General features: G+C 44.0%; 2 protein-coding genes across 7 annotated transcripts in view; one reads left to right on the top strand and one right to left on the bottom strand.

The window, feature by feature from the left end:
• LOC108575763 (epithelial discoidin domain-containing receptor 1-like) overlaps positions 1–1,711 on the bottom strand; it is a 10,036-nt gene extending 8,325 nt beyond the window's left edge. The window contains 1 exon segment of the mRNA XM_017938656.1: positions 1,620–1,711. Coding sequence (XP_017794145.1) covers positions 1,620–1,655 — 36 coding nt within the window. The 5' untranslated portion in view covers positions 1,656–1,711.
• A 417-nt stretch (positions 1,712–2,128) lies between these two features.
• LOC108575875 (type I inositol 3,4-bisphosphate 4-phosphatase) lies at positions 2,129–10,599 on the top strand. 6 transcript variants are annotated; one of them, XM_017938786.1, is made up of 18 exons: positions 2,129–2,201; positions 2,820–3,020; positions 4,488–4,580; positions 5,275–5,430; positions 5,546–5,746; positions 5,904–6,058; positions 6,134–6,309; positions 6,385–6,526; positions 6,604–6,719; positions 6,796–6,882; positions 6,974–7,134; positions 7,227–7,410; positions 7,534–8,873; positions 8,969–9,234; positions 9,328–9,545; positions 9,653–9,975; positions 10,045–10,312; positions 10,398–10,599. In XM_017938786.1, the coding sequence occupies exons 2-18, from the start codon at positions 2,903–2,905 to the stop codon at positions 10,528–10,530; spliced, it is 4,137 nt and encodes a 1,378-aa protein (XP_017794275.1). In that variant the 5' UTR covers positions 2,129–2,201; positions 2,820–2,902; the 3' UTR covers positions 10,531–10,599. The 6 variants fall into 6 exon arrangements, with proteins under 6 accessions (XP_017794275.1, XP_017794274.1, XP_017794276.1 ...); XM_017938785.1 differs by having other exon boundaries at positions 5,874–6,058; XM_017938787.1 differs by lacking the exon at positions 4,488–4,580 and having other exon boundaries at positions 5,874–6,058.
• The last annotated feature ends 6 nt before the right edge of the window (positions 10,600–10,605 follow it).

The following is a 10,605-nucleotide window of genomic DNA, read 5'->3' as shown; positions in this document are numbered from 1 at the left end:
TTCCCCTTTCCTTTTTTTTCTTTTCAACCACATAACCGTAATTCTAACCTATACTCGTAACGAAAGATGGCGACACTATCGAGCGTACAATTACATAACGCTCGTAAGCTTTCAATCAAAATTCTATCTACGCATCCACCGTACTAACTACATACATATACATACATATATATATACCTGCAACGTTGAAACGATCCTCTCGATGTACGATGCATACAAAGGCTTAATAATTTCGGCAATTTCTACGCTTTACCCCACAACAGGTCTATTCACCAATTCAAAATATAGATCGATAATATCAAAGTGATACACCCATGTTCGTTGAAATTCTTTCTCCGTAACAAGAGTACGAATAGATCTGCGTGTCGTGCAATACTATCTGTATGCGAAAATGAAAAATTACCGAACGGAACTGAACTTCAACGTTTCGGGATACGTATATGTACATATGAAAGTGTATACTTTTGCCGGAAAATTCTGTGATTTTATCATTGGCGTTCAAACATAGGTCAACGCAGTTAACGTTCGATGTACGTATAAATGTACGTCGTTAACGTATACATACATATACTATATTCACAGTTGTTTTGTAGGTTATCACCGGACTATGATACATATTGTACATACAGTGACCGGTAAATGTGCTCTTCTAGAAAATGATCATTTATTCACATATTGCGTTACACGTATCAGTTTTGCATTTATTTTACTTTAACAAACTTGTAACAATCTTATTATATCCTATTTAATTTGCTAGTTATTCAGTTTTTCTTCCGACTTAATTTTGCACCACATCTTAGTGTACATAGATGCTATCGGATCAAAGTAAAAGAAGACTTGCATGGTGTTTCAGAAGAAGCAAAGTCAACAACAATGGCACAAAAGTTATTAGGAAACTATGTAAGTGTACATTGCAGCAAATGAAGAACATAAAGAGCTGTGAAAGAAATTAATTTTAAGGCAACTGAGAAGAAGAAAAAGTCCATTTTGTCTAACAAAACTGTTAAATTTGGTAGTGGATCCCTTATGTTACAGAGTTGTCTTGCAGCATACGATACAGGATCACCGAGCTGTATAAGTGGAAGAATGAACTGATACATGTACAAGGAAATTTAAAAGGAAAAATGATGGGAAATTATAGATAATATGCCCTTTGAAGAAAGTAACATCATTTTCCAGCACGATAGAGATCCCAAACATATGGGAAAAAGTGTATAAAATTGGTTGGAATCCCAATCGTATCAAGCTCTAGACTGACCAACACAAAGTCCAGATCTACCAAAAATCTGTGGGCAATACCGAAAGGACAATTGCAAGATGCATATCATTCCCCACCGTCTCTACTTTTGGTCAATAATGGGAGAAGTATATATATATAAAAATAAATTCTCATTTTCTAGAAGAGTACATTTATAGGTTTAATTTTGCTCCTCGTTGTATGTACATATGTATGTATGTACTACACATCGAACAAGTATATTCATAATACGACTGCTAACGCTTAAATGCGATCATGATATATTAGACAGGTTATATAATAAATGACTACTGAGAGCGAATTAAAAATTACTTTCTTCTCTTCCACTAGCCCGGAACATTCGAAATAAATATAAATTTACCACTGCTGCTTTCGACGTGGATAAAAACGTATCCATGATTTCTTACTATAGTAGTAGACTTGGATTTATCTTACACAGGACAACTATGGTTCAGTTTCGTTCTCGGCCTGTGTCTCGGAAATATTCGGGCTCAATCGAGAATCCTCGGTAACGTACGAAAATTACCGAGATCGAACGACACAAACTGACAGTAATGTCCGCGACCGCTTCTTCCACCGTTTTGCCGATCGGTTTTGTACTCGTGGCACCATGCGAAATACGCTGGTATTTACACATTTCTTTTACGTTCGATCGACGCGATTCTTTTGATCCAACGCACGCCTACACAGTTTACTTTCGATAGTTTCATTGCGAGCATTTGTTCTCATTTTCATCTATCCGCATGAACATCGCGTCGTGGTTGTAACGCAAAATGTATTTTAACGTTCGATTAGCGTTGTAACATTAGCCCTGATTCGATAGTGATATTGGTAGAAGAAATACAAAATGCGATCCGCGGCGAGGTCAAGTACCATAAGGCAACCAAGCGCTTGGAAACTAATTTTCGAAAGGACGAGATTCGAAAGTATTTCCTCCATGAAGGTGCAGTAGTACATAATAGATTCGTCCACTTTTCCTGCCTTTATTTTCTCCTTGTTCAGCACCTTTCCTTTTTACATACATAAATACGTTTGCTTGCTTGTTTGTGTCTCTCTACCTGTCTGCCTGCCTACCTGCTTGCTTGCCTACCTGCCTGGCCATGCTAACGTGTAGATTTTCTAACTTTCGTTGCACGTTGTTTTTGTCGCTGCGAACAATCGAGCAGATTTTTTCCGTTCGTTGAAAATATGTACATACAGCATCGGTATATACAAGTGATCGAATGGGAATCGGAGGGAAAGTAAAATTACGTGTGAGCGGAGGCGACAGAGGATGAAGAAGAGGAGGAGGAGATAAGCCAGGGCGGGAGTGTAGGAGTAAAAAGGCGCAAGGCGCACATGAAGGAATAGGTTAGAGATTTACTCTTAAACCGGACATGGCAGGCGTGTTTCGTAAAATTGGTAATCGAGCGTAGACTAGCCAGTTTTGCACGTTTCTTTCTTTTTCTTTCTCCTTCTTTCCTGAAATCGGGGTTACTGTTGTGTTGTCGATGAAATGACATAACAGGCGAAAAGCTACGTCAACACGTGTCATCACTAACCGTCTTTACTTTATTGACAGATAAGAACAGAGAAAAGTACGTGATCACGTGGGAAAACGTGGGAGAACGTGGGTGGTGTAACCGTGGACGGTTGTCTTCCGAGATGCGATTCAACAAGCAAGAATTGCTGACCTTGGCCACGCAACCTTCGCAGAAATTCGAGAAAGAGGGTATATTGTACGTACGCGAGCGACAAGAAGGCTTCTTTCGCAGAACTGAGAGTGAGTGATTCAATCCTTGGCAAATAGAAAATCGATATTCGCGCGATTGATCGCCCATACTCTTTTTAATCGATTAATTGTATATGTATTTTACTGCTCCGGTCGACGCATGTTTCTTCCTCATCTAAATTGTACATGTTCTGATCCTTGAAAATAAACTCACGTGATACGCAAATTCTTCGTCTTGTATTTAATGTAGAGCCAGCCCATCATCCGTGTTCCAAAATAGTATGATTCGCTCGCGTGCATGATGTACATTTCCACGTAACTAGAATAGACGCTCGTCTATATTCACCGATCTTGGCGAGGCTATCGCCATCGCCGTCATCGCCGCTGACCCTGACGCTGCCACTACCACTGCCACTGCCACTGCCACTGCCACAACTGTCGTATCGTAGCAGAAGCGGATTTAACGTTGTTGACAAAAATCGACGAACCGACGAGCGTCATCAACTCGTGCTCTTTTAAACACGCAACGCGGATTAAAAACTTTTTCCCGCCGAGTACGAAGAATTTGTCGAGTTCTCGTGTAAACCTGACATGTATAGGGTGTGTCGAAGCTACGAAACATCCCGAATCCTCTACGTACGTACGTTACGGTGACCTGAAAGGAGGAGAAAACGAAGAAAGAAAGAAAGAAGGAAAGAACACTATACATACATATGTATGATATTTTATTAGGAACGATTCTGTACGGAAAGTGATACGGATTGAATTTGTGAGGACGATATCGCGAATCGAAATATGTACACCATAAAGACTCTTATCTACGATGTGTACCGTGAGCGATAATCAAATCGAACGTTAAATCCTGATAATCCTAACTAATAGAGCTTCTTTTACGATTTATCAGACTGCAAAACGATAACACGTACGTGAAGAGTACTAGATTACGAATTCGGGATGTCGCATAGTTGTAGGAACACTCTGTATAAAGATACATTACATATGTCGCATTTTATCCAACAGCCTAGATTCGTTGTAGCTTGTGTACTTTCGAGTTTGTAGAAATCTTCTCAAACATGTTACTTTTTTTCTTTTTTATCTCTTTGCCCTCGTCTTTCTTCGAAACATTCTTCTAGTGAATGTCGTAAGCGCGAACCGAGCATGCCGGGGTTCGAATCTGTGACGATCGACCAAACTTTTCGTCGGACGTGTGCACGACGGTTGTCCAAGGATTCCAAACGTGTCGGAAAGGAAGACTCTTGAAGAGATAAGTGTAGTAAAGCGCGTCACGATTCCGATTAAGTACACACAGACACATGTACTTACTTACACGTAGAAAGAAAGAAGACGTAAGTTAAGCAAAGCAGCAGCGAACACTAAACAGACAGACAGACAGACAGACAGACAGACAAGCAGACAGAAAGATACCCGTGAATACGCGTTAGCAGAAGCCACGTCCGACTACGTACAGTTCATTTTGGAGCACGTTAAAAGCTAGCTGTAGCTACGTATAATTTGCAGGTACAGGTAAAAAATCTGACAACAAATGTCAAAAGGGAAAAACGCATAAGACTCTGCGAGACCTCAGTTGTGTTACAGCCAGTACGAGTAAAGGTATATTCGAGTTTTTTTGTTTTCCTCATTTCCAAACGAAATACTCTCTCTCTCCTTCACTGTCTTTCAATGCTCGCGATCTATCGCGATTAAACACGCTTATCGTTGCGCGCAAACTGGACCGAATCGTGCGTGATACCTTTCTCGAAGGCTTATACCTTTCTTCTTCGGATCGCACGCGCTTGTCTCGAAACTCTCTTATATGTATGCATATAAGGCAAGGCAAAAGTCAGAGCAAAATTCTCGAGCATGAACCAACCTGATACGATATCCTAATTAAGAATTATTTCATTACCGGCATGTGGTATTCTTTCTCTCAACGTTCGTAGTATGTACATTGCACGATTCGCATCGTTGTCCTTTTTCTCTAGTATAATATGTACCTATCCGTTAGAAAGGTAGACGCATGCTCGTTGAAAACTACACTGCCGCAAAAAATGATCGTGTAAAGTTTTACCGCTCGTTTGCACGTATACAAACAGATATTCCATTGGGGCGATTCGACACAGTCTTTCACCTTTCTATAGGAGTCGTCTGCTGCTATGTACATATCTTTCATCATTTTTCTCCCGCCTCCTTTCTATGCTCCTCTTCCCGTCAAAGTTAACCCATATGTATAAGATTTCCGATAAAGATTCCAACGAAGGCGACGAAGAAATAACGCACGGTTGTACTTCTTCTCTGTGTTGGATAGTAAGTTTGGAGAGATGGTGCAGATTACGGGGGAACCTGTTGTTTTATTTCAAGTCGCGGGAGCAATGGTCCGAGCCCCTTGGAGTGATAATACTCGAACAATGTTTCGTTCGAGTGGAGCAACCGAGCAATCAGATCCCTTATGGATTCAGTATAGGTAAGCGAACGTAAACGTAGCGCGCGTAATATCTGACGACTGATCGAAGGAAACGAGCGAGCGAGCGAGCGAGCGAGCGAAGGGAAGTTGTTGTCTGTTGGACGTGTTATTTTAGTTTTCGACGGAGGTTTATTCCAAGCGTTGGGTGCAAACTCGGCTGAAGAGAGGGACAGTTGGTTGCAGGCTCTTCAGCTGGCCAGCTACGAATGTATGCGAAGTCAATTATTGGCGTTGCAGCAGCGAATAGAAGCGTTCAGTGGGCACAAACACGACACCGATATTCAAATGTTGCGGCTGCAACGTGGAGTTTCAACAGGTTCTATCTTCTTCTTCTTCCTCCTCCTCCTTTTCTTTCTGTTCTCCGTTCCGGTGGTCTGTTTCAATTATTGCTCGTTGCGGGCGTGCGGTGCTCGTACACGTTACGTTGTATCCTTCGTTCACAGGCGTTGTTTCTGATCGGTTCGTTGCTTCAGACCCCGCCGAAATACCGATGTGCGAGATATCGTTGGCATGCGACAACCTCCTCTGTGACGGTCACGGCCGACCACCTAACCCTGTTCTAGAGATAGACGTGCAAGTTAAAGGTTCCAAGACATGGATAAAGTACGCGCGGACCGAGGTAGTGGAGGTAAGTAAGCTTCATATTCGTTAATCGTATCATATTTCATACGAATTCTCCTCCGTTCCTTGGTTCGTTTCACAGCGAAGCAGCAATCCCGGCTTCCTCACGACCGTCAGCTTCAGAGCGAGCGACGGTTTGACCAGCGAGGAGACCAAAGTTAGGATAACCGCGTTCGACGTTAGGGAGCGCGTAAGTCAAACTGCGACACCGATCGGCAGCGCGATCGTAACGTTGAACGCCGTTCAAGATACCCCGAGGTATGTATAATAATTCCCCTTCCCCTTCCCCTTTATCGACGAGAACGAACAACATGATCATCGATACCATTTTAGGCTGAGGATACCGTTGAAATCGGCGAAAACGACCACCGTCGGCTTTTTAACCATCAATGTTTGGAACTTAGAGGCAGAGGACAGGGGAAACAGTACCGAGAGCACCCCGTCGAAAGAGCCTCTTTCCACGGCGAACCATCAGGTTATAACATACATACATGCGTCACATCCCCTTCCGGCTGGTTCTACGCGTTTCTTCACTTCTTCCTTCTCGCACAGATCCTCTCGCACAGACGATCCCAATCGTTGCCACCTAGACTGGGAACGAAGATCAAGTTGCCGCATCAGGGACAGTTGAAGCTCTTGTTCTCCAATCCGTACATACAAACGTACAGGTATTCCGTTCTCTCCGCTCTCTGCGCTCCTCCTCGCGGATCACATTTTTCCTGCACTCGCCTTTTCTTCTTTCAGATTTCACTCCGGCTTGGGTGGAGATATTTGCGTGCATGAAATCATGGCAGAGAGTAAACTTTGTTTCCAATTCCCGCAGCATTTACTGTGAGTAATCCGCCATTCTACTCCAAGTAAGATCGTTCGATTTCTGCTTTACTCGAAATTTACATCTTTCCCCTCCCCTCTCGCCCTCTAGCGCAATATGGATCCAAGAGGAGAAAGAACTGCTACAAGAAGTGGCTGGTATGGGCGAACTGAGGGAGCCTTGGCATACCAAGCAAGTGGAATTGCTCGATCGTCATCTTCATCTTTTACACCTGTACTCGCAAGCCAAAGAGAATTTGTCGACTTTCAAAGGTAATTCGATCGAATCGGATTGGATATTTGAAATGCAAAGTAAACCGCAACTCGTACGACTGACTAACCAATCAAATTCTCTCCACCTACAGGAAGTTATTTCAAGCGATCGTCGCGTAGAAACGACAGAACGCTCGAGTTCGCACCTGTTAATTTGCATCTTCAAAGAATGTGGGTTCATAACGATACGTTGAACAAATGCGGATTTTACGACTTCATTACCGTCGGAGCATTCACCGCGCATTCCCATAAGAGTAAAAACGGAGGCCTCATAAGGTATGTAATGTACATATGCTAAAGTAATGCTAAAAGTAATATGGGATCGAATTTGATCGATAGAGGTTAGAGCCCGCGAATACAGCCGGAAAGAGAGATGGACAATGGGGTAATATGTTTCAGGTTACTGCAAGCTTTAAAAGAGTCGCCAACGCGCGGCAATCAGCTATATCAGGGAACGTCGAAAATAACGATGGCGCATGATGCAATCCAGGCGATAAAGCAACTTCGACGAGATATTGTCGAAGCGATGCGCGCCCTGATGAAACTAGCCAAAGACAAACAGACCAGTGGGATGCTGCCCATTTGCGAAGATATGATCACCAAGACTAGAATTTTGCTCAGCCTTTGGGATCCAGGTTTGGTCGAGGAAGCGTTAACTTTTCTCGAAGAATACAAGGTGGCCAAGGTTCACGAGGCCACCAACAGCGACGATTCTCTCAATTTCGACTCGAAGACGAACCAATCTGGTTTGTCTCCGTTCAAACGGATCACGCAGCAGCTCAATTTCGACCTGAAAAGTCCAGACTTTGACGACTTTGTCACACCCGATACTCCAGAATGCGTCAAGGATCTATGGACGAAAGAAAACGAGAAAAATGATTACGCGACCGTGACCGCGACCGCGACCGCGACCGCGACCACCACGTCTTCCTCTTCCTCCTCGTCCTCCACCTCGTCATTGTTTCCGTCAAAAGGTGACGTCGTCCACCACCTGAATCACACGCAATCGAATTGCGTCGCTACCAAGATCGACAATGTCGCCGAAACGGCGACAAAGGAAAATTTTCCCACCTTTCCAAAAGTCAAAAACGATACCAAAGATTTGAAAAGTGGAGGTGGTGGTTGTGTGGAAACGACTCGTCACGATAATGGGAATAACAAAGGTTCCCTCAACGATACCAATAACGTTATTACCACGAAAGAAGAAGGAAAAGAAGAAGAGGAAGAAGAAGAAGAAGAAGGAGACGAAGAACCAAAGGACGTGGAAGGGAAAAAAGCGGAGGAGGAGGATGTGAAGAAGAGTGATATCGATCCGTGTAGACGTTTTCTAGACACACAAAAGATGTGCAATTCACCGTCTGCCAATTATTACAAACCCACCGACGAACCTGAACCCTGGGATCTGACGCAACTAAATATCGAAGCGAGCGTAATGTGTTTAGTGTCGAAAGTGAAATTTCTCTGCGGAAGGTGCAGCAGCCCGGCTGTACGGCTTCGGAATAAAAACAGCATAGGTAGATCGCACAGTTTAAGAGGATGCGTTTCGAGCAGTCGTAACAAAAGTGGGCAAGTGGTGACGATTCAACCGAAAAACGGGCTGAGAAACGACGCAAAGAACGAAGAATCTTGCAATCTACTCGAAATGGCGGAGAATCGGTCGAATTCGGTTCGGCAACAACAGCCGAGTCCAAGTTCGGAGAAAGCGACGATGATGCCAGCCTTTTCGAAAGCCAAAGAAGGTGAGTAAAGCGTGTGTATAGTAGAGGAAGGAAGAGCAAGAAGAAAAGTGATTTTTTCACGGAAACACAACGATGCGATTTATCACGTTTCAAAGTGTGCCAAGCGGTCGACTCGATGACGAGAGTGATTAAAAGCAATTCGGGACAAAGGAACAAGTTCACCGAGGGTCTGGATTTCGCCTCTATCGTCGATTGGACGAGCGAACTTCGACCTTCGATGAAAAAATTACGGCAAGCCATGGATGGTTTGTTGAAAACCGCTCGACTCACGCATTCGGTGTTTAGGGTGCAAGAAGACGCGAAGATGGCTCAACGCGCCTGTAACGTTCGATACAGGCGAGACGTGTGCTTCAGTCAAGCGGTAAGTATTTCAACGCTTCTGCTCCTTCTGCTTACCTTTAATACATGACTTTTTATACACGATCCTTTCGCCCAACATATTGCGTTCGAGCAGTTGACCAGCTTGGTATCGGGATTGATGGCCAAGCTTTGGTGTCAAAGACCCGATCCGATGTTTCTTTTGATTTTGACAACTCTTGGCCCGTTGGTCTCGTTCGAAGGGCTTCTCAGTTACTACGGCGACGAGATAGACATGTGGGGAGACATGACCGTCGCGGTAGAGGATATGCATACGGTGACTTTCACGTTGACCAGATGCGGCATTCAACCGAGGTAACTATTCTTCTTCCTTTCTTCTTTCCTCGGTTCCAAGTAACTACGTTTCTAACTGCTACAAGCTCGCACTACTACCAATTTGAAAATGGGCCAATTGTTCACAGGCTCGAGGGAAACTGTAACGTGCCATTTCAACAGCCGTTGCCTAGGGTACTTGGTTCTCGTACAGCGTTGACGGTCGTACTTCCTGTGCCGGACGCAATCTATTCCCTCCTACCGTTAGTCCCCTCTTCCAGGCAGACCATTTCTTTCAACGTCACTCCCGTCTTCTTCAACGTCGGTATCAACGAGACGGCCTCCCTGGCGGAGAGCCTCGGTACCACGAAACCTCAGGAAAAGAGCAATATGGACAATTTCGAGAGACTCAACGAGTATTACTTGCGATTCAAGAAGCTCAATCTACCAACGGAAACGTCCTCAACTCGACGTAAGTCTCTTCTCTCTCTCTCTCTCTCTCTCTCTCTTGCTCACATTCTCTCTGACTGATTGTTTGCAGTGGGCGCAAGATCACCGCTCGGTCAAACGTTAGCCGAGTTAATAGCTAACCTGAAAGCAACCGTTCAGACCAAAGTAAACAAGAACGTGGAAATCTTGCAATTATCGTCGAAAATTTGTCGAAGAATGCGCGGTTTGAGGTTCACTAGCTGTAAAAGTGCAAAAGATCGTACTGGTATGTCGATCACGCTGGAGGAGGTGAACATCTTGACCGACGAGTATCATCTGGCTGAACACGAGTACACCAGAGCCATCGACTGCATGCGAAGGTAGAGTAATTCTACCGTACATCGATCTCGTCCCTCTTTTTGGAATCCAGCTACAAAGGCTAATGTCCTTTCTTGTTGGTTGCAGCGAAGGGTGTCGACGGGAGAATACGTGGAAAAATATCGGAATTCGGAAATATGCGTTCAACAGCCTGCAAATACTGACATTTCCGAAACTGTATCGTCCGCCGACCGGAACTTATGGATCGGCACAAACTTAAGGAAAAGTTTCCTTAGTAACAAACGCATAATTCTTCCAGCATTGATTCCACGTGATATCAATACGACGGTATACA

The sequence above is a fragment of the Habropoda laboriosa genome, unplaced genomic scaffold (genome assembly GCF_001263275.1).
Source record: "Habropoda laboriosa isolate 0110345459 unplaced genomic scaffold, ASM126327v1 scaffold243, whole genome shotgun sequence".
Taxonomy (NCBI): domain Eukaryota; kingdom Metazoa; phylum Arthropoda; class Insecta; order Hymenoptera; family Apidae; genus Habropoda; species Habropoda laboriosa.
This window is presented reverse-complemented; position numbering and strand designations above follow the sequence as displayed.